At 43.1% G+C, this 25,669-nt stretch overlaps 6 protein-coding genes across 6 annotated transcripts; 4 read left to right on the top strand and 2 right to left on the bottom strand.

Moving 5' to 3' along the window:
• Positions 1 to 116: 116 nt before the first annotated feature.
• On the top strand, positions 117 to 2,165 carry EAF02_011332 (uncharacterized protein; the record flags this gene model as incomplete). Its single annotated transcript, XM_038907379.1, has 4 exons — positions 117 to 584; positions 645 to 1,250; positions 1,304 to 1,453; positions 1,500 to 2,165. 4 exons carry the CDS (start codon positions 117 to 119, stop codon positions 2,163 to 2,165), a joined length of 1,890 nt encoding a protein of 629 aa, XP_038752859.1.
• A 185-nt stretch (positions 2,166 to 2,350) lies between these two features.
• EAF02_011331 (uncharacterized protein) lies at positions 2,351 to 3,665 on the bottom strand (the record flags this gene model as incomplete). Its single annotated transcript, XM_038907378.1, has 2 exons — positions 2,351 to 3,462; positions 3,511 to 3,665. The coding sequence occupies 2 exons, from the start codon at positions 3,663 to 3,665 to the stop codon at positions 2,622 to 2,624; spliced, it is 996 nt and encodes a 331-aa protein (XP_038752858.1). The 3' UTR covers positions 2,351 to 2,621.
• An 849-nt stretch (positions 3,666 to 4,514) lies between these two features.
• EAF02_011330 (uncharacterized protein) lies at positions 4,515 to 10,687 on the top strand (the record flags this gene model as incomplete). Its single annotated transcript, XM_038907377.1, has 8 exons — positions 4,515 to 4,724; positions 4,776 to 5,580; positions 5,728 to 5,972; positions 6,023 to 6,140; positions 6,193 to 6,873; positions 7,013 to 7,832; positions 7,880 to 8,022; positions 8,088 to 10,687. The coding sequence occupies 8 exons, from the start codon at positions 4,515 to 4,517 to the stop codon at positions 9,281 to 9,283; spliced, it is 4,218 nt and encodes a 1,405-aa protein (XP_038752857.1). The 3' UTR covers positions 9,284 to 10,687.
• Positions 10,688 to 11,482: 795 nt separating this feature from the next.
• Positions 11,483 to 13,918, top strand: EAF02_011329 (uncharacterized protein). Its single transcript, XM_038907376.1, has 2 exons — positions 11,483 to 12,127; positions 12,198 to 13,918. Exons 1-2 carry the CDS (start codon positions 11,827 to 11,829, stop codon positions 13,766 to 13,768), a joined length of 1,872 nt encoding a protein of 623 aa, XP_038752856.1. The 5' UTR covers positions 11,483 to 11,826; the 3' UTR covers positions 13,769 to 13,918.
• A 4,622-nt stretch (positions 13,919 to 18,540) lies between these two features.
• EAF02_011328 (uncharacterized protein) lies at positions 18,541 to 20,214 on the bottom strand (the record flags this gene model as incomplete). Its single annotated transcript, XM_038907375.1, has 1 exon — positions 18,541 to 20,214. The coding sequence occupies one exon, from the start codon at positions 20,212 to 20,214 to the stop codon at positions 18,541 to 18,543; it is 1,674 nt and encodes a 557-aa protein (XP_038752855.1).
• A 3,111-nt stretch (positions 20,215 to 23,325) lies between these two features.
• On the top strand, positions 23,326 to 24,219 carry EAF02_011327 (uncharacterized protein; the record flags this gene model as incomplete). The annotated part of the gene is made up of 1 exon (XM_038907374.1): positions 23,326 to 24,219. The coding sequence occupies one exon, from the start codon at positions 23,326 to 23,328 to the stop codon at positions 24,217 to 24,219; it is 894 nt and encodes a 297-aa protein (XP_038752854.1).
• Between the last annotated feature and the right edge of the window lie 1,450 nt (positions 24,220 to 25,669).

Here is a 25,669-nt window from a genome sequence, read left to right as displayed (position 1 = left end):
TTATCTCTTTCAAAGTTAAAACGCATGCATGTATGGTGATAAAAAAACCACCCTTACTTCCACCCTCCCACTAGCAGTCTCCTGTTCTGCTAAGTAGAATAGAAAAATAGAATATAATGCATCCTCTCGCTTTCTTCTTCGTAGGATATCTCATACTCTTTATAACCGCCAATTTACATTCTCTCTACGATACATGGACCTCTTCAACCCTCTACTGCGTCCGCGAGCCATATACCATCACTACTCTCTCTCCTAAGACTCCTAATCCGAGATGTTTCCGCGTTAGAATCGATGCGATAACGGAAATTCTTGAAAGAGTACCAAGTGCAGAGGAGGGCGAAAAAATTGTTTGGTTGAATGGATATGTGTTGCCTGGGATTATTGAATCGCATGGGCATATTTTGCAGTATGGAGAAATGCTCGAGAGTGTGAGCTTATACGAGGCAGAAAGTGTGGATGATGTGAAGAGCAGGATTAAAGAATGGTTGGGAAGACACGAAGGAGAAGGTTATGGGGGCAGGGAGAAGTGGATTAGGGGGGTGGGATGGGATCAAGCTCATTTTGGAGGTGTGATGCCGACAGCGGTATGAATTCATATTTTCTTTATTCTATCTGGTAAAATATTCTGCTGATGAAATTTTTAGAAACAACTTGATGAAGATCCGGAGCTGAAAGACTTGTATATTATGCTCGATAGAGTTGATATACATTGTGTGTGGACTTCAGAAAAGGTCCTCTCTCTTCTTCCGGATCCTCTACCGGAATCACCTCCGGGTGGAGAAATCATTACGAATCCTGGACCTGGTGTCTTTTGCGACAATGCAATGGATAACTACATCTATCCTCTCGCACCCAAGCCAGACGCATCTCAAAAAGTACGCTGGCTTAAAACCGCAATGGATGAGTTGAATAAAGTAGGTATTACGGCTATGAGTGACGCTGGTATGCGAATGGAAGATATGAAGATATTGCAGGAGTTGGCTAGAAGAGATGAACTGACTATTAGAATTCGTGTTATGGCTGAGTGTGATGAGAGAAATACTTTCTGTCATCAAGAGTTGAGAACGGTGAAAGTGATAAGAGATGGATCTGGTGGAGGTGATATGCTATTATTTGGAGGGATCAAACTCTTTGCGGATGGAGCTTTAGGCTCTTGGGGTGCGGCATTGTTGGAACCATATTCGGATAAACCTGAGACTAGTGGAATGATGTTGATCAATGAGACTGAATTAACGGAGGTTGTTAAGAAGGTGGTTTACTACTTCCCTTCTCTTCTGTGCATAAGACTAACTGATTCTTCGAGTTTTACGAATGGGACTACCAAATCAATATTCATGCTATCGGCGATCGGGCCAACAGAGCTGCTATCAATGCATTCGAAGCTGTTCTAGGATCTGATTGCCATGGTTGCAACCAAGAAAAGAGGCTAAGAATTGAGCATGCTCAAATTATAGTACGTTCCATATCAAAACTCGATGCCTTTCTAACATACTTCGCAGCATCCCGACGACCAAATACGCATTGCAAATATGGGCATTCTTCCCAGCATTCAGCCAACACACGCTACATCTGACATGGCTTATGCATCATCCCGTCTCGGAGAGGAGCGACTTTCCAATTTCGCTTATCGCATGCGTTCGTTCTTTCCTTCTGTTCATAATAACACATCAACATATCCTGGGCCAGTCCTCGGTTCTGATTTTCCAGTTGAACCACCGAATCCTTTTCATGGTATCTATGCCGCAGTAACTCGTCTCAATCCTAAAACTGGGACTTCACCCTTAGGAAAAGAAGGTTGGTATCCGGAAGAAAGTCTTAGTATTGAACAGGCAATTCATGGTTTTACGCGCAACGCAGCTTGGGGTTGGAATTTGGAAAATAAGACCGGGGCCATTGAGATTGGGAAGTGGGCGGATTGGATTGTGGTTGATAGGGATGTGATGGGGATGGAAGGGCAAGAGGTAGAGGGACTGAGAAACTTGAAGGTGTTGGGGACGTGGGTTAAGGGGAAAAATGTTTGGGCAATGGAGGAGAAAAGAGTTATGGAACTTGATCAGCTTTATCAGAAGGGTGATAGAGTTTGGATTGGTCTGGCAAGGTTGGCAAGGAGTTTGACGAGAGGGATCAGGGAAATGTTGGTTTGGGGGAGAAAATTGGAACTCTAGAAAATAGTTCAGAAGGAGAGAGGTGGGATGTACGGGATTAATTGCCATGGATGAGGAGCGTGTATAGATTGAGGGAAAACTGTATCGGTAAGAAGAAAAGGCAAAAGATGATCAGGAAAGGAGAGAGCCCTCCGAAAGGTGAATAGATAGCATTAGAAGTCCGTCCTAGAAAATCAATAACCTAGATAGAATACACACCCGATGAAACACATTTTGACATTCCTCACTTGTGGATTTGGAGCTAGAGATTAATCAATTAATTCATTCTTGTGTCAAAGACCCGGTCTCATAAGACTATTTTTTTGGTATGCGTAAATCAATTTGAAAAGAATCTAAGAATGCAAATCTCCGAAATACTCCATTCCTAAAAATTATATGCCGACCATTTGACCCATCTTAGCACCAGGAAATCATCAAATCATCGCTCACCATAAAATATAGAACGCAAACCAATATTCACAGCACAGCATAGGCACTAGCATAACTCACCGAACCATCATCCACCCTCGTAACTTCATTACTCCGTTCATACCTCACGAATTTGAATTTCCCCTTTTTCTCATCCAAATTCTTATCCTCCTTCACTTTCTCAATCGCAGCCATTATCACTCCAATCGGATGTCTCCCGCAAACCGTATTCCCTGTCTCTTCCAGATTGTCCAGAAACTCTTGATGCACGCCCCCGGAAATAGCATCCATAGATAATTGATCTAGGCGACCTATGCTCTCATGAATCGGTGGTTGCGTCGGTGCTTTATCCCGGCGCGAAAGTGAGTACCCGCCGGATTTATCGCGGGCTTCGGAAGATGGACTCGCGGGGAGATAGTATGTGTATTGGAAGCGGGGACCCCAGTGGCAGAAATCGGAGGAGATGATGAAGATGTTGGAGGGGTCGGAGAGATAGGGTGCGAGCAGGGAGCCGAATTTCTGTTCGGTGGTGGGATTGGTGTTGCCGACGAGGATGGGTATTAGAGGGGGGAAGGATGAGGGGGAGGGGAAGTTGAGAGAGAGAAGTTTGTAAATGTAGGGGAGATGCATTTCTAGAGAGTGCTCGGTTTCGTCTTGATCGGTGGACATTTTTTTGAATTCGCCTGTGGCGGATAGTTCTTGCACGAGAGCGGTGTCGATGGTTAGATCTCCCAAGGGAGTGGCATACTTGGAGTGTTTGGATAGTGCACATTCAGTGAGGTACCAAGCGTGAGAGGGCCCGAGGAGGAAAATTCGTTTTGCGGCGGAGAGATCGAGGGTTGCGTAGGCCCAGGCGGCGGCGGGTCCGGAATAGGAATATCCTGCGTGGCTTTAATTTGTTAGAGAGTTTTGACGAGGGAACATGGGGGTAGCTAACGGTGCAATGATGACTCGAGCACCGGGAACGGGTAGTTTGGTATCGGAAATAGTGGAGGGGACTTGGGATAGCCAGTTGTCGAGTTCCGAGGATAGCTTGCTCGGATTCGATGTATACCACGAGCCGGCGTGGCTGGCTTCTCGAGTACTGCCCATATTGTTCTGACTGGTTGTGGTGGTAGGTTCTTGGGTATGTCTGTTGTGAGGTTCTAGAATGATGATGATGGTGTTGTTGATGTGATATGATATGATATGATACGCTTATCGTGAGGTGTGGGGGTGAATGGCGGGGTACCTAGCTAAGCTTAACCTTACTATTTGAATTCCCGAAGTTCAGGCGGTGCAACACTAAGCTTCGTCTTTTTTCTCATATGCATGTGGAGCGGCGTCTTCTTAATTTTTGATGGCGACATGAGGAAATACATTGTTCTATTCTTCCACAAACATTGCTGTTTGACTACGTGGAATTATAAAGCTTCTCGATTTTATTGGATTCAAAAGTCAATCTAATGCTTGCTTGGTACGCGTCGTCCTTTGTCAAGCCCGTTTCTTCGGGTGTACACATCCTTGAAACACTGAGGCTCTCGATGTGTTTGCGCGGCTCTTAGCGGTCAACACGCGTTTAGTGACGACGATGTGATGTTCGGGCTTGCGAGATCGAATAGGAGAATAATGATATATGTCCATTATCTTGGCGTGCATATCTTTACATTGATTCTTCCTAGGCAACAATGTCAGTCGGAATCAGATCAAAAATTGATCTGCTGTCATTGCGAATCTTCATGTCGAGATGACTCTTAATCACGGAATCGGAATAGAGCTTACTTGTTGTTCTCCCACTTCGGTGTTCAACTCCGATCATGGCTGATGACACATCATGGCATGGATACCATGGGCTAGCTTTCCATCTGCAAGGGTCCTCGATAAGCAGTCGTTTATATATGTTCCTCTCTTTTTGTTCGCCTCAATATTGTGCTTTTAAACATCAATCACGAACTGGAAATCATGTCAAGTAACACTTCCAGTCTTAATATCTCTGTCAATGACTTCGGTTCAGCCAAGTCTGTGGGATTTGACTTTACTCCACTATTCGAAGATGTAATTCTCTCAATTGTGCCGTCAGTCATCTTACTTTTCTTACTCCCGATTCGAATATGGATGCTTCGTGGTCAACCTCGAAAAGTTAGTTCGAGCTTTTTGCATAGCAATAAATTGGTATGGTATGATTTTTCAAGCGAGATAATATGGAGACTAATGTTACCACAGCTGTTCTTAGGAGTTTTCACAATCATGCAAACGGCTTATTTAGTTATGAATGCCACAACGTCAACATTGAAGACACGTGCAACAATACCTGCTGCAGCTCTTCTACTTGTAGATGCCCTCGGCTTGTTTGCTTTATCACATATTGAGCATCTCCACTCTGTCAGGCCGTCTGCTCTCATCAATGTATGGCTTTTGCTCACGTTGCCTTTCGATATGGCGAGGGCAAGGTCACTTTGGTTAGTTCATGCAAATAATCCAACTGCTGCAGTATTCACTAGTGGTCTTGGCGTTAAAATTATGGTCATCATCGCCGAAGCGGTGGAAAAGCGTCACATTCTACTTGACAGATATCGAAACGCATCACCAGAGACTACTAGTGGTATTTATAGTCGCAGCTTCTTTTGGTGGTTGAATACCCTCATGACCACGGGTTTCCAACGGGTTATAAAAAACGAAGACCTATATCCCATTGGTGAGGAAATGAGCTCACATTACTTGTACTCCCGAGCAAGGAGCACATGGGATGCAAGCAATCAAACCGGATCTTATTCTTTGCTTTGGTCAACCTTGAAAGCCACACGTGGAGCATTTGCTCTTGGGATTGTACCACGACTTTGCACAACTGGTTTCAAATATGCACAACCTTTCTTACTAGAAAGAACCGTTGGTTTCGCGAACGACGAAACCCAGCCTGATAGTATAGGATGGAGTTTGACTGGAGCATTCGGCCTTGTCTTCCTAGGTTTGGCTGTCTTTAATGGAGCCTATTACCACATGGCATATCGTTTCAACACGGCTGTACGCGGTTCATTAGTAAGCTTGATATATGCGAAAAACCGTTGATTTGAGTATTACTGCTCTTGATGAATCGGTTGCCGTCACTTTGATGGCAAATGACACAAGTAAGAGATCTTTTTCAAATGTTGTAAACATTGCTTACTTTCTTTTACAGGCACAATTTGTGAAGGATTCACAAATATACACGAACTTTGGGCTGTTCCTATAGAACTAGGCATCGCAATGTATTTGCTTTATCGACAACTTGGTTTGCCTTTCTTGGCTCCTTTCTCCATTGCCTTGTTGTGCACAGCAGGCATTCTTCTTATGGCAAATTGGATGGGCAACGCACAAAAGATTTGGATCAGAGGTATCCAAACGCGCATCGATATAACAACTTCTATGCTAGGGTCTATGAAGGTCAGCTCTCTTACTACTCTTCGTGTATAACTTGCTAAAAGGCTACACAGGCTGTAAAAATGTTAGGATTTACCGACTCTATCACTACCATGGTTCAATCTCTTCGTGTGAAAGAAGTATACCTTTCTCAATTATTCAGAAGGCTTCTGTGTGGTCGTGTTTTCCTAGGTATAGTGCTTTATGCCAATCACCTGAAACCTCCATCTAACTTGTGGTCTAGCAAACAGCACTGGTATCATAGCGCCGCTAGTTACATTCACAGTATTTGTGATTTCAGCCAATGTTAGCGGTCGTACATTGAGTACCTCGACAGCGTACACCTCGCTATCTCTTATTGCCCTCTTGGCAGACCCAATGAATACCCTGGTGAGGACAATACCTCAAATTAATTCTGCTGTTGCTTGTTTTGAAAGAATTCAAACTTTCATGTTATCGGATGCACGAAAAGACCACCGTTTGCCATTGGTAGGATCTCAATCATCAGACGCTACCAGCGATTCGAGTCAAGGTATCGAGTTGAAAGATATGTCAACTGTGATTAATCCTTCAGCAATGATCATTGCCCAGAATGCTAGCTTTGCTTGGAGTCAGGACGCTCTTCCTGTGATAAATGACTTCAGCTTTACCCTACCATGTTCTCAATCACTTTTCATCATTGGTCCGGTAGGCTGCGGAAAGAGCACTCTACTCAAAGGATTACTTGGTGAAACTCCTTCGTCAAAGGGCTTCATCTTTGCCAAGACCGCTAGAACGGCGTATGTTGAACAAAGTCCATGGATTCAGAATGGGACCATCCAAGACAACATTTTAGGTCCATCAATCTTTGACTCGCCTTGGTATGATCAGGTTGTTCGAGCTTGCGCTTTGGAACATGACATCGCGATCTTGCCTAATGGAAGTGGTGAGCTCTTCTCAGTTAATGCCATTTTTATCTCTTTTCAATGTCTTGCTTTTCCTTGTCATATAGTAGTGCGGTTTAATACTTCTCTTCTACTGTCTTCTCAAGACTGGAGAATTCAAATGCACTGACGATACCACAGCTACTCGTGTGGGAAGTGGAGGTATCTCACTAAGCGGCGGTCAAAAACAACGACTAGCACTTGCAAGAGCCGTTTACGCCAAAAACGAGTTTATCATTCTTGACGACGTATTTTCTGGGCTTGATCCAGAAACAGAAGAGCAAGTTTTCAAAAGACTTTTTGGAAAACAAGGACTCTTTCAAGAAATGGGAACCACTATAATTCTTGTCACTCATGCAGTCCACAGATTAGCATATTCAGATTACATCATCGCATTGGATCAATCAAGCCAGATCATCGAACAGGGTACCTTTGATTACTTAAAGACTAGTGGCGGCTATGTAGAGAATTTGGATGCTCGGCATAGATCAGAGGAACGTGACTCTGAAGAAGTTGATGCAAAGGCGACGACCCAGAAACAAAGTCCATTCGCAATTGTCGAAAATGATGATCTCACGAATGAAGTAGCAGATTTGAATCGACAAACTGGGGATGCTTCAGTATACCAATATTATTTTGCCTCCATCGGATGGGTACCGACTGGAGTCTTTTTCCTTCTTGTCTTGATATTTGGAGCAGCATCGAAATTACCGGAAATTGCTTTAACTTACTGGACTCGAGCTGTCGCTGTTGAAGGTAATAAAGCAAACCCATACTGGCTTGGAATATATGGAATGCTATCTGCTATTGCCATGATTGGATTCGTGGCAAGCATTTCCCATTTGATGTTATATATGATGCCGAAAAGTGCAAAAGTCCTTCACCAAAGATTGTTGGATTCCGTGATGGGAGCGCCTCTTTCTTTCTTCACCGCCACAGACACTGGGACAACTACGAATAGGTATGTACTTGGGTTGTATTATCGGAATCTTGCTAACTTCGGCTCAGATTCAGTCAAGACATGTCTATAATTGACGGAGACCTTCCCTATGCATTGGTTGATCTCTCATTGTCCATTGTGCAAGCATCAATGGGAGCTATTCTAATGTCTCTATCCGCGGGGTATTTTGCTGCAACTATTCCGGTCATCGGTCTAACAGTGTGGGGCAAGTCAACAAACACCTTCTTATATTAATTATTGCTGACCGGGAAACAGTGCTGCAAAAATTCTATCTCAGGACATCTCGGCAAATGCGTCTCTTAGACCTCGAAGCAAAATCCCCTTTGTACTCCCATTTTATCGAAACCCTTAGTGGTCTAACTACCATCCGAGCTTTCGGTTGGACCGAAAAGTTTCGCGAGCAAAATCTTGCGTTTTTAGACACATCTCAGAAGCCCTATTACCTCCTATTCTGTATTCAACGCTGGTTGGGTCTTGTCCTTGATCTTCTCGTTACAGCCCTTGCAGTAATTCTCATGGTGCTTATTGTCAAACTTCGCACCGATATTAGTCCGGGCTATGTTGGTCTTGCTCTGCTGAACGTTATGACTTTCAACCAATCACTTACTCTAATTATCAAGGAATGGACCCTTATGGAGACAGCCGTTGGGGCAGTCTCTCGTCTCAAAAGTTTCGCTGCAACAACTGTAAGCGAGAACTTACCATCCGAAGTCGAATCTGTGCCAGAAAATTGGCCAGCATTCGGAGCCATCGAATTCAAAAACGTAAAAGCGTCCTACACCTCGACATCCGTCCCTGTAATCCATGATCTCAACCTTTCTATAAAACCTGGAGAGAAAATCGGAATCTGTGGTAGAAGTGGAAGTGGTAAAAGTTCTCTCATCGCAGCGCTCTTTCGCATGTTGGAACTTCATCCTGGAAGTTCGATTCTTATTGATGGTATAGATATTAGCGCAATCCCTCGACAAACAGTACGGGCACGCTTGAATGCTGTTCCTCAGGATCCCTTTTTCCTACGCAGTACTATCCGCACAAATGCCGATCCGTATAATGTTCACACTGACCTTCAAATAATCTCCGCGCTGAAAAAAGTACAACTCTGGTCTCTTATTTCGTCTAAAGGAGGATTAGACGCGCAACTTGATACCGAATTCTTCTCACACGGCCAACGGCAATTATTCTGTCTAGCGAGAGCCATTCTAAGAGGAGGAAGAATTATTGTGTTGGATGAAGCGACGAGCAGTGTGGATAGCGAAACGGATAAATTGATGCAGAGGGTTATTAGGGAGGTCTTTGAGGGGTGTACGATTCTGGCTGTTGCGCATCGATTGGATACAATTGCGGATTTTGACCGCATTGTATTGTTGGGGAAGGGAGAGGTGGTAGAAAGTGGACAATTTGGGGAGTTAATGGAGAGGGAGGGCGCGTTTAGGGAATTGTATGATTCATGATTTGGAGGAGGGAGCGATTTCATGACTTTAGTCGACCGGGTCTATCGCCGCTAGAGATATGATAGTTAGAGGTTGGTTAGGGAGGCGAACAGGTAAGAATTCCCGACGTGGGATTTCAAACAGTTAGATACGTCACCTCCACCCGATGGAACGTCCATACTCGGAAATCGTTATCAGTGGTTTCGGGAGGCTTCGGATAAGGCGCAATTTAGAAAGTAATTATGCTTTGTACATTAAATTGCTTATGACTTGCATACATACGGCAGGAACAGCTCTATGTGATGGACTCTGAAGACTACGGTTGAGGCGTTATGCAGAGGAAATCATCCGTTGGATTCGTCACCGAATTGTTAATATCATGATCATCGTCGGTGTCTTATCAGTGAAGTTGTATATGAAGTTGTACGGAGTACATATGTGAATTGCAAGAACACCGATAGCCTGATAATTTATGAGATGGTATTAGGGATCCGCATTCGTCAAGTCTTCCAATGAATTTAGTGTATTGTTGATTTCAAAATTTAAGAGAGATTAGAACACCGATAAACAAGTCTGAGTGCCAATCAGAAGCGAGAAATGAAGGGGCTTGATTTTCGAGTCTTTGATAGAGATTAAAAGCATCTCCTCTTAATCTGAAAAGCAATAATTAATTCAAATTGATTTCAATGAAATTGTAAAGCCTCATTATTTGACATTACAGTATTTAATTCTCATTGAAAGACTTCGAAGAATTCTTCAACTGTAAAATGAGGTACAGAATGCGCGTTGGTGTCAAATCTCGACGTCGTTTCATATCCATGCAAATGCGATAGTTGATTGTTAGGATTGTTAGGCGATGAGGTTTGGTATTTACAAAATTGTTTCCTTAAATATCTGTGCGGGTTGATATCTGATATCAATGAGGGCCCTGCTGTTTCGATAAAGTTTGATAGATTAGATAGGCATAATAATGTAGGTCGGTCTCGCCGAATTCTGCGTGGGGAGCATTGCTGATCCAGTCTGTTATCAGTGTTTGCCCGTTAAGTGGCTCGAGTGGATACGAGGTTTGAGTTGGGGAAGAGACGAAGAAGCTCCACTGATAGATAATGGCGGGTTGAGAAGAGAGAGGGTGGCTGCTTTTGATGGTGCCTAAGAGACCAAGAGCTTATCAAGAATTAGTTTTTCTGGGTCCAAGATGCTAGTTCTCAAGTGGTTAATCGAGTAATTAAAAGTGGACTTTCTGGGGAAATTCATTGGTAGTCGGTCTTCCAAGTAGTCTGGATTGAAGGCCGAGATGAATCTTGGCCCGTTGGATTTTGCTTGGAGAGGGGGATTCTTGGAATGAGGTTACGAACTATTGATCACGAGATTAGCTTGAGTGCTGTGCGGATGTATAGCCAATGGAAAATATCCAATTTTGCCTGCTGATATCACAGTAGTTTAAATAGTATGATACACATATGACGTTTGATGTAAGCCTTTCTATCTGCAAAGAAGGTTTTCGAACAATAAAATACTTCATTCTTTCCGGCAACATCGGATGTAACGTCCCTCGAACAGGCTTCCCTGAACGCCTTGGTGAACGCCTCTTAAAGCCATCAAACGCCTGTGAACCACTGATGAACGACTTCAAGGCTGCTGATCCCTTCCACCCTTGATCTTTCAACCCTTGAATCCTCTTGCATACGGAAATAATGTACTTTAGCTTTAATCACATGATATTTCTCATGTCAACCAATCGGTCCAACTTATTTTAAATCCAGCCATTCTTATCTCTAACATCACGAGCACTAATATCCGAATTTCACGCGGCCTCTTCTCCATACCCACAATAATCCCAACCAAGCCTTTACCGTTGTGCATTAATTAAATCCTTTCGAAGTCTGCAAGGTTCAATCCTAGAAGATCTTTCAAGTTTGATTCGACGTGGCAAAATGTGGAGGTAGATCTTAGTCGTGTTTAGAGATGACATTGTGTCATAAAAATTCCATGTCAGTCAATGTGCAGCGAAAGGGAACCTGTCAAGAAGCAAGAGAATGAGCGAGCTTAGAGAAGCAATGGAAATAAGAGAGGCTAAAAACATCATCCTTGAATAAAGCAAGGACTTGAGAGATAGCTAAAATCTTAGTATTGGTTGCTAAGAAACTTGGGTGGACTAACTTTTTGACTGGGTCCGACAGAATAGGTATATCTGGAGATCGGGTGGGAGGGGTGAAGGGGTTTGGCGTGGTTTATTGCGGATTCATGGGAAAGCTGCAAGTGGAAATCTTTCCGGTAAACATACTTTCTCTTCTAGGTATAACCTCTGCTGATCAACTAAATTGGGGTTCCCTCGAGAAAGGTGATATAGAAGCTACATATCCCACTGTACTGCGACTCTCCCTCCCTTTTCTTTACCAACCATAATACAAAGTACCCTAAGAAGGTTATTTGAGTCGGGCACTCAAGTTGTTGAGCAGTCATTTGTCTTCCTTTTCGCATTTACTGTTATAATTAATTATTGATACCTTCGGATATCAACATCAAATAGCACTCGACACAGTTACCTCTCGTGTTTCGATATAATGGAGGAACCAAATTACAATTCCGAAAAGGGTAATCCCCCTCTCACTACCACTGATACTGGTAGCCGAGAGGCATACATGGCAGAAACAAAGGCACCTTGGTCAACAAGATTAGTCGACAGCTTCAAGAGAGATCCTAATGCTGCTGTAACAAAGCCAAGTCAAAGAGGTCTCGATGGACTCGAATCACATGTCTCGGGATTTGATCACAGAGCTGCTGCTGAAGCTACTGCCAATTCTGGTTTGGCTAGAGAATTGAAACCTCGTCATTTGCAGATGATTGCAATTGGTGGTTCCATTGGTATGTCAAGACACCTTTTGTGATATCGATTTAAAACAGTGAATGCAAATGCTAAAGGTGCTACCAACAGGTACTGGTCTTTTCGTCACATCTGGAGCTGCTTTGTCAAGTGGTGGTCCAGCTTCCCTCATCATCGCATATGGTATCATCGGTATAATGTTGTTCTGCACTGTTCACGCATTGGGAGAAATGGCTGTCGTTTTCCCTGTCTCTGGTTCCTTCTCTGCTTACTCTACTCGATTCATCGACCCTGCTTGGGGATTCGCAATGGGATGGAATTATGCTATTCAATGGCTTGTCGTCTTACCTCTGGAAATCGTCGCTGCTTCTATTACTTTAGAATATTGGCCTGGTGCAGCTAACACTAATGCGGCTGCTTGGGTTACGATTTTCTTCGTGGTTATCGTTGCGATCAACTTCTTTGGTGTCAAAGGTTATGGAGAGGCCGAGTTCGTCTTCTCAATCATCAAGGTCGCTGCAGTTATTGGATTTATCATTCTTGGTATTGTTCTCAACACTGGAGGACAAGTCGGAGGCGGAGAATATATCGGAGATCGTTATTGGTATCCCAATACCGTCCCATCCACGTATGCTGGCTATGACAGTCCGTCAAACCAGGACGCTGATGGACATCCTGTTCAGATTGTATCTGGTGCCTTTAACAATGGTTTCAAGGGTCTTTGCTCTGTATTTGTCACAGCTGCATTTTCTTTCGCTGGTACTGAGCTTGTCGGTTTGGCCGCAGCTGAAACCGCCAACCCACGTAAAACTCTCCCAACTGCTATTAAGCAAGTTTTCTGGCGTATTTGTCTCTTCTACATGGTTGCCTTGACCTTAGTCAGTGTTCTTGTACCATACGGAGATGGAAGACTCTTGGGAACAAGTTCCACTGATGTTAAGGCCTCCCCATTCGTTATCGCTATCAACAATGCTAGAATTGACGTTCTTCCTTCAATCATGAACGTTGTCATTCTCATCTCTGTTCTTTCAGTCGGAAACTCCTCCATCTACGGTTCCTCGCGTACTCTTGCCGCTCTTGCAGAACAAGGTCAAGCCCCAAAGTTTCTTGCCTACATTGATCGCAAGGGACGTCCTCTCTTTTCGATCATTTTCGCTTCAGTTTTCGGTCTTCTCTGCTACGTCGTAGCTGGTGGACCAAGTACTGCTGCCACAGCTCTTAACTGGCTTTACTCTCTTTCCGGTCTTTCCTCCCTCTTCACATGGGGATCCATCTGTCTCGCACACATCCGATTCCGCGCTGCATGGAAAGCACAAGGTCATACCCTTGATGAATTAGCCTTCACATCTCAAGTCGGAATTATTGGTTCATGGATCGGATTCATTCTTAATTGCCTCGTACTCGTTGCACAATTCTGGACAGCTATTTGGCCAATTGGATATGCATCGATGTCTCCAACTGATATTGCGAAAAGTTTCTTCCTCGCGTATTTGGCGGCTCCAGTTGTCTTGGCGTTTTACATTCCTTATAAGATCTGGTATAAAACTCCATTCATGAAGGTAATGGATATGGATTTGGACACAGGAAAGAGAGATCTTGATACTCCTGCATTGATCGAACAAGATCGTCTTGAGAAGGCTTCGTGGCCTGCGTGGAAGAGAGCTTACAAGACCATGTGTTAAATACCATAAGGTCATGGGCTAGGGAACAATGGCGTTTAGGATTGGGTAATCATATGATTATGTATCATGTTTTATTACCATGTTAATGATTGTCTTATTTTTGGTGTCTTGATGCTTGATAGACATATGAGGATGGGAAAAACGGGTTGGGGATGGGCGGGGCTGGGGCTGGGGGCAGACCTCTGTTAAGATCAAACGTTGGTTGTTGGAATGGAGCGGAAAAGTTTAGAGAGAAATTAAATGATATACCATTACCACCTCAGATATGAAGCTTGTCTTCTTCTTAATATGATGTGATTTACTATATATTGCCTTCTTCAAGTTTTGTAGTTGCAAATATAAATTGACTACTCGTATATCGCGTACAAACAGAGCTTTCAAAGTTTGAATCATAATCTGATAATCACAGGGGTTTTAACGTCTGAAATAGTTTTGGATTAGTATTCCGGCTTTCTCCCTCATAATTTAATCTGTTCACAAGTCAAAGTCTCTAAGCATCGGACTACAGTTCGGATTGTTGGAAACTGTATTCATTTATTGTTGATTGAGTAGTAAGGTTATAGTGCTGGGGATGTCAATACAAAAAACAACAGAATCTCAAAATATCTATTAGGATACATCTCCTCTAAACATCAGAACAAGCTAAGGTGCAGCTTATAGGTAAGTACCTAGGTATAGAAGGATAGTAGTACAATAGTTAGCAAGTACCTAGTTTGAGATATACATAATTCAAGGTGCAGAATCTTGTTTGGACTGTGTTTCCTGGTTTTTTGGGTGTGATATGATGTGATGTGATGTAGAGGATGGTGATAGTATAGTGTGGTTGGGCTAATTTGATCATGTTTGGGGGGGTTCTGAATTTGTTTAGTCTAAAGCTGGGAGTCTAATATAGTGCATTCTAGTATGGTATGAAGAGGAAGGTGCTAGCCTGAATAGGCATATATTGTATTATAGGTTCGACGCCAGAGCCCTAAGGGGTATGGATGGTCCAATGGTAACCATGTCCATTACAATAAAATCCATTTTTCTTATGATAGTGCATATTAGCCCTGGCGATCTGATACTAGATTCAAGCTTAAAGTTAAGATCTTTTTGAGGATCTTGGAATTGCGTCATAAGCAGTGAATTAGAACAGAACGGAATGGAAAAGAATGGAATAGATGATTGTTCGATGTGTTTTTGAGGTCATATCAGGCAGATTTGCTAGATGTACGTTTTAGGAAAGAGAAAACGAGCAAAAGCACGACGGAATGTGGGGATGAATCAAGACACCGATGCCCCTTAGTAACTTTATTCGGATATGCGACAATAATATGGAACCATAGGATATGACGATGCGGCTATGCAGTGACTTACTTCTCAAGATTACTCTATATTAAATGAAGAAGCAAGAAAGAGAGAAGAGAAAGACGGGATCATGATAGGGACAAGAATGCGGGAAACGGATTTATATGATATAGATAAGATAACAGATATGCGACTGTCACGACCACATACTAGAGCATATCATAGAGGTCAAATAACTAGAATAAGAAAGCTAAAGAGGAAAGAGATCCTTAAGGGATCTCTTTATCTCTTATATACGTCTAGTTCAAGCTAGTCTTGAACTAGGCTGTGATGAGTCATCATATGTATCACGTGATATTCATCACAGCGACGAGATTATTGTAACTCTGATGCGAAATTCTGATGTCGCTTATGACGATTTAGATGGCGTGAGAATTGATCGACTAGCTGTTTTTATAGGTAATAGCACTTTGGAATATGAGCGTTGGGAAAGTATCTTGTTTAGTAGCTGGGTTAGATCCAACATATTAGACTTTTTAGAATGAGCTCTAAATTACACTAAGAGATAAGGGAATACAGAGAGCTAAGAGATGTTTGGGCTGGAGCTATAGTTTGGAATGATGTTCTTAAGAGAGAATGAAGAGGAGAAGTGAAGCTGGGGAGTGAGGGGGGCTGCTTTATGGTAAGATTTCTTGAGTTTGTCTTTATTTTGGCAGATCAACTTGATTAGAGGACTTTAGTTAAAGTCAGAAACAATTCTGAAGTAAAAGCAAGTGGATCTCCTTGGAATGTTCACCGGCAGAAGATCTGTATCAATCTGCAATTGTAAAGTGATGATTGGGTAGCTACAATACTCAGGCTCGCTTCGGAGGATGGTAGAGGAGAGAGAGGAGGGTGGGTAAGATATCGGAGGGGAATGAAGGTATTATATTTACTTGATTCCTCCGACTCTCCTATTTGATGATATGTTATGTATCTGAATTGAGAATTTTTTGTCATAATTGTTTCTGCTCAATGGTTTTCATCACAATATCCGGATCTTCCGGGCTAGCTTGATTAAATTGGAAGTCATTGCCCGGTGATCTAGCATGAAATGTGAAGTTTTTTTTCGTTGTACCTGTAGAATTATGTGTACTTCAAACCCTCTCATCTTCTATCTTGTTCTTATGTATTACAGCGTATTTAAGTCTTCATTTATGAGTGATTGCGTCTTAGTTTCATTCCTTTGACTGCGACGTCATTGTTACTTCCTCTATAGATGCCATATGCGATGGGGCTTTCATTCAAGTACCAGTTTTCTATTTTCCTTAAGGATGTGAATGACGGTTATATCAAATTTATAACCTTAAGTATTCTTGAATACCTCATTCCCTGAGTCCTGAAGTCATTACCCGAGAGAATTTGAATTAACATCTAACTCATAGCCATTGAAATTTAGTTTCTACGGAGATAACTAAAGAAAGATGGAAAGTACATATAAGCCAAAGATATTGAAACCATATCCAGTAGTCAAACAAAGCACTCTAGCCAGTCTTCGAACAAACTCATACCAAGAAATAATGCGGGGTCAACTCCTGTTAAATAATCCACATGTGGAGAGGGCTTACTGTCAATCTTCACCTTGCATGGTTTCACACAATAAGCCGCAGCAACTTAAGAGTACACTTTGCCAAGCCATATCATTAGTGTAAAGTACATTTGTGTACGACGAGTCTCTAAAAAAACGAAGCTGGCGAGCTCGCTGAGATTTCGAGAACTCCATGACCTGAGTATTTAGTGGATTGAAATAGTATCAATTTCCAAGAGTGAGGGCAGGAGGAGGAGGATGGTTATACTGTTGCAAAATGCTATTTGTCTAAGGATTGGGGGTGGTACTCGAGGGTATGTAAGCGAGGTGTAGTTGGTGTAAATGCCAAGCATGGAGTCGGAAATTGACTGGCTGAATGCTTTTATTCACTCATAGTATATCATTCTGTTGAGAAAGTTCTAGCGGAGAGTTGACGGAAATACAATTATGGCTCTTGTTCTGAGTACTGTGACTGCGGTGACGGTTCTGTTGATGAGGCTGCATGCAACAACTTATCAGCTGGTGAGGCATGTAGCACTCAGATATTAAAGCCCATGCCTAAGAGCGGGAGTGCTCTACGACACAAAGGGGCCTGGGACCCGAGGCCTTAGGCTCCGATGGGGAATCCAAGACTCCCAGGATCCTAGAGGATCTCATAGCAGCAAAAGCTCTACAAAAATCATAGTCGTTTTCTTGTTGGATAGAATCTTCATCTTTACTCGAATACAGTATATTCATACATACTTGATAACTTCTAATGTTATAAATGTGACGATTGATCACATCGAATAGCTCTTCCCCTGCGAAATAATGTGCCCAAAGCGTAATCAAAATTGTTCTGAAGCGGTCAGCACCTGGAGTGTAAGTGGAATGGGGGACCTTGATAGCAACCTAGTCAAGGCTGCAAAGGCAAAAGGTAGGATCGCAATGGGTGACGCGAGGCTTATAGGTGCTAAGTAGGTATAATGAGCCCGGTCCATCAGGGTCAACGGCGAATGGCCGTATAGGGCATATATATAAGCAAGTGAGGTAAATAGGTAGTGAAAGTGAAGATCTTGTACGACTTGATTTCGAAGAGCAAGTATTCTCCTAGACATACAGGAAGCTTTGGGAAGAGGCTCACGTGTTGAAGAGCTAAGGTAAGCAAGTCAGTTATATTAAAGAAATGGGCCCGCCCTTCTCGTTCCAATATCGTGGGTTAGACCCTCGATTATAAGACCTCTTGCTCGTTCAATGATGACGGAACTTCACATTATTTCCCATTCAAGTCTTTTTTACTTCAGTGAAAGGATTCTGACTACTCAAGCATTCGTCAAAATTTCTCCGGCGAGGCAAGATGAAAGCTTGGCCAACCCGTTACAAACTTCTTAGCTCTTCTAATCTCATGTATAGTAATATTGAGTTTAAGAGTCTTAATATTTCAAGTAGCAGAAGTCTCAATGTTTATTTTTGGTTCGATATTGTTCTCTTCAAACTCATACAGCATTGGGTTTCCGAGAGTAAGCATTCCAGTAATCATTGGTATCTGCTCATCTGCTGCAATCTATATCAGCAGCGTTCACACTCAAACTTATTTTCCGACATTTTGATTACGACAAAGAATACAAAATGAAACATTCTAGCAAGTGGGAAGTTATTAGGATCCGATTCACTACTTGAGATTTTTTAGGGAATGGAATTGAGATTTGCACCATTAGTAGTAAAGCAACATTTGGTTAAAAAGACATCGGCTGATGGTTTTACGGTACATCTTGTATTCAGCTTCAAAGGAAGTATTAGCAAACCTGAATTTTCATCAACTAAAAACACAAAGAAGCGATCATCCTTCCGAGTGGAAACAGCACGTCCCAGCTTGGACACGGCGACTTAAACTTCATGTAGTCCATAACCCACGACTCTCTTCTAACATCATCGCCTACTATGCCCCGTTATAAGAAGCCTGTGCCTCCCAGCATGAATAAGGCCAACCCCAATTTTCATTTAGATTATCATCGACATTCTCCGTTCTCGCCTGTTCTCTAAGATCATCGCTCACTGCAATGCATAAATCCCATTCCGCCATATTTGCCTGTGCCCTGCCAGGGTAGATACTGCCGGTGTTATAATCTACCGGAACATTTCCCCGAACCTGGATATGCGGCTGTAGGAAGATGGTTGTTGGCTCCTTGTCGCGTGTCAGACAATCGTACAAATAGGAACAGTCCCAAGCGGGCGCTCGCAAGTCTATACACTTCTCGGCGGCTCGACGCTCTAGATCTTCAACATAAAAGTTCTTATTTAGGTTAGCGCCATTTTCTTCTTGCTGTGCCGCCTGGTACCACAGCAGTGCGTGCGGCTCTGGTGTAAGCTCACTCCACAACTCATGATAATCTGCAACTATACACGCCATGGCAACCTGCAGACCCATATCGGGACGTCGGCGTGCTAACTCACGCAGTGTTGCTTCCTGGGGAATTAACGGCCACCAGATCATGAATGGCATCGACTGGTCCATGTCCGGTGTTTCTGTAGTGGAGGTAATACGGGACAAGTCATTGACCATGATGAAGCGGGCTAAAGTGGCTCTTTTTATATCCCAGTAATCGCCTTTATCAGCGAATCCAGACTCTAACTGACCATGACACCACCGCGCAAAGGACGTATGATGATAGATGCCACGGACTATGGCCTCAGCCTCTCCCTTCACCATGACAGGACGTCGGAGGCGCGCGTATCGATCAATATTGCCCTCGTAAGCAGCATGAAGTATTAATGTATCTTTGTTCGTGGTTGGGAGGTGAATTGGAAGAGGATCGTACAGCAAAGATACGTGCTCAGGGGCCAGAGGATGACCATGGGCCTGAGCTGAAGATGTCTCGCCAACACCGTAATCTTCCGTAATATTGAAGTAATGCGATCTCGCCTCCTCCCATTCTTTCCAAACATCAAATGTCACATTCAATGATGATAGCAGTGCTGTATCACCATTCAGGCCCATTGCTATCCTTGGAGCCTGTAGATTCAGGGAGCGCGTATAATCGTCCAAGATGGCGTAGCGCGTCGGCTGGCACACAATGAAGTCAAATATTTCTTTCGAACCAGCAAAATCTGAATTATGCCATGCCTCTTCCGCAATGGAGATGTCTGGAAGCAAATCTAGCTCGCGATACAAGTCGATATAGCCGCCAACAGCACATGCTCGACCAACATGATACTTCATATCGGGATATCTCTGAGCTAAATCACGATATGTGTCAACAGTCGCTAAATGTGGATGCCAAATACAATATGGCTTCTCTTCAACATCAGTCATGAGCGGTATCTTATTGCTCATGATCAGGCGTGCATTCCTAGCGCGGGCGAAGATTTTATTGCTGCTCTTAGCACAGATTTCCTTCATTGACTCAGACTCGGCGAATGATTCATTATAGCGCAACCCATGGATTATGGAACAAGTCATTCTGAGCTCGTTAAAGTTCTTCGGGACAAACTCCCCTCGTATCGCGTCTAGATAATTTTGTTGTAAAGAGGCAGCCCCATGATTGTGCGAAGGGAGATGAAAGCCGTCTCTATTGTTTGAAAAGCCAGAAGAATAGATTTTTTCAGAATCCATTATGGTATCTACTTGAAATCCCCGGAATTGCGATTGAAAGTAGATAGATGGGTGTAGATGAAGATTTAAGTATTCCCTTCGAGTGAGGTAGACACTTCTTTTTGTATTGCTGACTTATTCGAATGAATCCTTGCTAGCGTACGATATTGAAAGCTTGCTTTAATTAAGGCCGCCTATGGTACCGCTCCACCCCACTAAACCCAATCTCTATGCTCGCATGGTGCATGGCACCTTCGTATGCAGTTAGTTCTAAGCAAGTGCAAACGGATAGATAACAGGACCCATTTTATTTTTTGGTGCTATGCAATCTGAGCGCTTGTCTTCTACATTTGATAAATTGGCAGTTGCATCATTTGATCACCCATTGAAAAGACAAAGATCTCCATCGCCTACACGCCTACACGCCTACACGCCTACACGACCGCACGAAAGCCGTGTGAATCTTCTCACGATTGTACCTTAGTATTTGTACATGCTCGCAGAGCTATTGTGAGCTGCGTTCATTTCACTTTACGCTAACTTCAATTATCTGCTCCAAACACTAAGCATCAGTTATCAGACACTGCTCAAACTGAATCCACCGAAACAGAATAGGCAAAGTGACATCCTGATAACTTTTGGTACGTGCAACATCTCTTCTCTCATAAAAAATCTCCGTGTACAGTCAGGTTCACTTGGGTAGATTCTCAATGAGAACAGACATTAAAACATCCAGTAAACATCAGGCCACATTCAACTACCCGTCCTATCAAGCTTCATGTACCAAGCATAAGCACTAAAAGAACAATGTCTACTGCTACATATGAGCTCGCAGAGGTTAATATAGACGCAGCATTCTGCACGGAACGTAGGCTAGCAACAGGAGATTCAATCTCGCCGATTTCAATCGGATCTGGCGTGGCTGTAAATACTGGATGCGTAAAATGCGCATATTTGAGAGGCCACAACGATAATTACAACTGTATTCCCAAAGACCCAGGATGTTACCCTGAATGAATTCGACTGTTTTTCGTACACGATAACAGCCACACCATATATATCCCCCATCAACGCGTGTCAATTCAAACAACAGTAGAGATCCAATCAAGATTATACCGTCGCATTAGCTAATTGGGTCACCGGCATTGCCGAATTAGCGGAGCCTGTTCAGATCGGTGGCTCCATCCAAGATGAACGAAGACATGTGAGTTCAGCTACAGAATTTCCCACGCTGAACGTATTCGCCCTCTTATTATACCTGAAGACAATGGCGAGCAGGCAAGTACCGTCGAAGACTGCCTAGCCAATTGTTTAATTTCCAGTATTGAACTAGTCGATGCCTATCATTTGAAACTCTTGGTCAACTTCGTTCACGGCCAAGATCTCCGCAATGTCTGCATCAGCAGATTAGCTTGAGAGACATCCTGACTCACCAGTGGAGTTAACAAGATATTCATATTAGCTAGAGCAAGAGCACATTACTTGCCCATAGATTCGTATGTGCAACCTGAAGAATCCTCCTGGCAACTACTCAGAGATTGCTTCGAATGCATGACCTGATCATGGGGTTGTATCATCAATCTTGCCCCATGACGTGGCCAGGTCGGCTTCCGAGGCATTCTGGTAATATTATAGTGAGAAGCCGCAACATCCGTCAATTGACTGGGTTGAATCAGCCAATGTACTAACAAATTAGTGCTGGCAGATTCATCAGGACGAGTCCATGGTCAGCAATGCATCATCGCCCATGAGTGAGTCTAGAATGCTGTGCAAAAGGCAGTAACCTCATTAGACTGGTTGCATATACTCGTGCTTGGAAAAGTGATGTTATTGACGATGCGGAGACGAGCACTCAATCCCTTCAGAAGTCGGCCCGAAGAGAAGTGCAGATGATATTGCGCTCTGCTTTTGTTTTCAAGAGATTGATGAGCCTAATCTCACAGACTCACAGGTTTTTTTGTCTTTCCACCACAACCGGACATCAACAATGCAACGTATGTTGATGTAGAAAAAGACGAACCTATGGATAGATGGTCAAATGATACCTGGTACTGGAATAGACCACAGAAGCTAATGCTTGCTTAACTAAATTTGTGATCGGAAATATCTGACATTTATCACTATCTTGTAGATGGGCTGATATCTGACATCCAAGTGGAGCGCGAGCGCTTGCAAGTACCTCGGTAGCTTCTGAACTGATTTAAGCTGCAACTGTGCCGCAGGCTTTTTTCTTAATTTGCAATCTTCGGTGATGGTGTAGAGCACAAGAACTGTGAAAATGATTTTCAGAATTCAATGAACTAATTCAAATGAGGAAAGTGATTTGGTCTTCAGGCAATATCTTGATAGAACACTCTTCACGGTAAAATCTAGGACCATGGGCCGAAGACACTAATGCAGTGCTCTAAAGAAGACAAAGCTCCTGAACCATTGCATCGGTAAATTAAAGTAAATCGAACCCTGAAAGCTTAAATGATCCATAGTACCTCATTTGATCCAGCCCCATAATTGATCCACCACTTATCATCTGCCTCTTGTCGCTAGGTCGAGTGGATCTACAGATCCAGAAATCAAGGTTTTCCAGGGTTCAGAATAAGTTTAATCTAAATTAGTGCAAAAAGCTTCCTATCCGACACTAATCCGGATATCAGCCCCGTTTTGATGCTCGCGGTTGTGATCGATGTGCGGGTCTTGCTCATTGCAAGAGTAGAAAGATGTACGTGCAGCTTTTCCATGAGCCGCGGCGATGCCTTTTGCACTGCCAAACAATACTCGAACATGCCACTCGACATTTGGGACATGCTCTCCTGTGATATCCCTTGTCAAGAGTAATCCGAATGATGAGTATAGATTTCAATACATCCGCACTCATCAGTCGCGAAAGATTTCACAGAGATTGTCTGATTTGGCACATAACCTCCTTAACCAGAATTATAACTGCTACCAGTAAATTACCGTCCCACTGCAACCAAGATTCTCGAGTTGTCTTCTTCTTCCTAGGGTTCATGTATATACTGTCTCATAACATCCTTCTAACCATATTCTCAGACTGCAGTATAAACTGTCCAGCGGTTTTCGGAAAATCGCCCTCTCAAAGATTTATTGTCTTGCCCAAGTCCAAGACTCTTCAAAATGCTGCTTCGCTTCCACTGGCTCGCGGTTTGGTTGGCATTTTTGATGGCTCAAGTAGCGAGCAAGAGTATCTCGGGTGCATACGAGAAGATTTGGTTCTATTATGTCTATAATTTAGCCTGGAAGCTAGATGGATCGGAACAGACTGCCATTCTTCCATGGCTGACTAGGAACAATCAGATAAATGCGAGAAACAACGGTAACAAGGGAAAGGATACTACCATGAATGGACAATTGAACTTTAGAGAATTTGTGAGTCTCATGGCCTTCCAAAATCCAGCACAATCTACACTCGTGCTGGACACTGAAGACCTAGATGGCACGGCAATGTCAATTTGGAGGGGAGGATATGGTGGGACGGTCAGGGTTGGGATTGCGACAAACACTGGACCCGGCACGAAAATCACAAAAGAACCATCATACAACCAGTTTCTCGAGGATCTTACGGGTGTGGTTACTAGGGCTCGAAAGACTCTGGAAGCTGGTGAAATATCTGATATCATGTCTCAGATGGATAAATTGCTCGACTCCATCATTACCATTCGCAGCAGAGAGTTCCGCCTCTCCTATTTGGGGAGAGACATCGCTGCTGCATTTCCAGGAACAACAGTCACGTATGTGGATGTTCCTGATCCGAATGAAGATCCTGCCACGGGCAAGACGATTAAAGCAGTCGATGTGACAGCCACTTTCAGAGATGAGCGAAACACTGCGCTAATAATGAGACAATTTGGGTCGGAAGAAGTATCGGCGACAAATTTCATAGCTTGGGTGGACAACTATGGCGTTACTGGTAGGGATGGACCTAAGTACACAGGCCCAGCAATCGTACACAGAACTGTTCTGGACCTGTGGAAGTCGGCCAAAGACCAAGTCAACCGCCCTGTGTGCTAGATCTGATCATAATCAGTGCTCAGAAACCTTGTATAAGAGGAGAGGTCTTCTATCCGCGCTATTTCATTGGGAATGTTTCTACTGTATTTTCTTGGATTGGGTACCACTTCGTACTTTGACATGATGATAAAGTTCATGTAAATTGTAAAGCAGTCATACCTGAGCGCGCTGTATGGCTACTTCCATTAATTAATATCAAATTTTTTATTATGGAGGCACAATTCGAAAAAAATAAATGATTGATTGATTTACTTGCCCTCAATCCAGTGAAGTCCTACTTAGGTAATCGAAAGTACCCAAAGTTAAAGGTTTGCAAACTATGTTATGGCCCAAATGTTACTAAATTAAGAACCTTTTCGTACCAAATAAATGAATTGAAGTAATCTCCAGTCTAAAATCATTTACCTTGAAGAGATCGATGTACATACTGCGTGATTGAGGCCATGATGCGGCGCTTTCTCGAGTAGCCGCTCGGTGATCATTCCTAGAAAGAGATTTACTGCATGGATTTGCTGTAGACTAAGAATTGCTTGATGCTTTAGCTCCAGATGAAGCTTCGGTGATTGAAAAAAAAGTTTTTACTTTTCGCTATGTATTGGTTCATTTCGGATGAACTACTTACTATGTTGGTCTCAACCCAGTAGCTACCCGCTACGGCAATCTGCTGAAGAGAGTCTCTGATCCACATAGTGGATCTAGCTACCTTGTCTTTTGGTATCTCTTGTAACGGTTCAACCCGAGAATTCCCCGCAATCAACTTATGACTGGTACTTATGACTGGTCTCGCCTGCCTGTGATTAGCCCCTGCCCACAGATCCACTTTAGTTGTATTAGATCATACCTATACTAGCTTAAAGCTTATAATCTAGATCTTCGCTAGTGATTTTTTCCCCCGACCCATAATACAGAGCATAGGTACTTGTGCGGTCAGTAAGTTTGAAACTTCGGCGCTGAGTAAATCAGGGTCTTTCCCCCCATGTATTTTGCTATCATATAGGAAACTAGCTTCAGAGTGACATACTTACTGCGCCGCACTAGTAGTAGGATAGCCTTTCCGCTTCCGTCAGCACAACTTTTAATGATCCTTCACCTGGCTAGTGGACCTGTCTACACTGCACAGCTCATAGATTGCCTAATGAGTGATAACTCTCAGGAAAACACTGTACGGGCAAATTATATACTTTTCATTTGAGGTTCATATTTTGAATGGGAAAAGTGGTGGGTGAAACATGACAATTTCGGAAATGATATCCCAAGCGGGACTTCTTTTCAAAGTACAAGCGAAATGTCGATGTGATGAGACCACCCCCAGCGGCTTGTCAAGAGGAATTTTTTACTATGACTTTAGCTCCCACGACAATCCAAAACCTTTATATTCAGCATCTCGTCTGGTAATTATTCTATAGTTTTCTTTCCATCATCAATACCTACTTTTGTCACTCATTTTCGC

The sequence above is a fragment of the Botrytis sinoallii genome (assembly GCF_014898435.1).
Source record: "Botrytis sinoallii strain Bc 23 chromosome Unknown BSIN_031, whole genome shotgun sequence".
Lineage (NCBI taxonomy): Eukaryota > Fungi > Ascomycota > Leotiomycetes > Helotiales > Sclerotiniaceae > Botrytis > Botrytis sinoallii.
The sequence above is the reverse complement of the archived record's forward strand: the minus strand, read 5'-3'. Positions and strand labels throughout refer to the sequence as shown.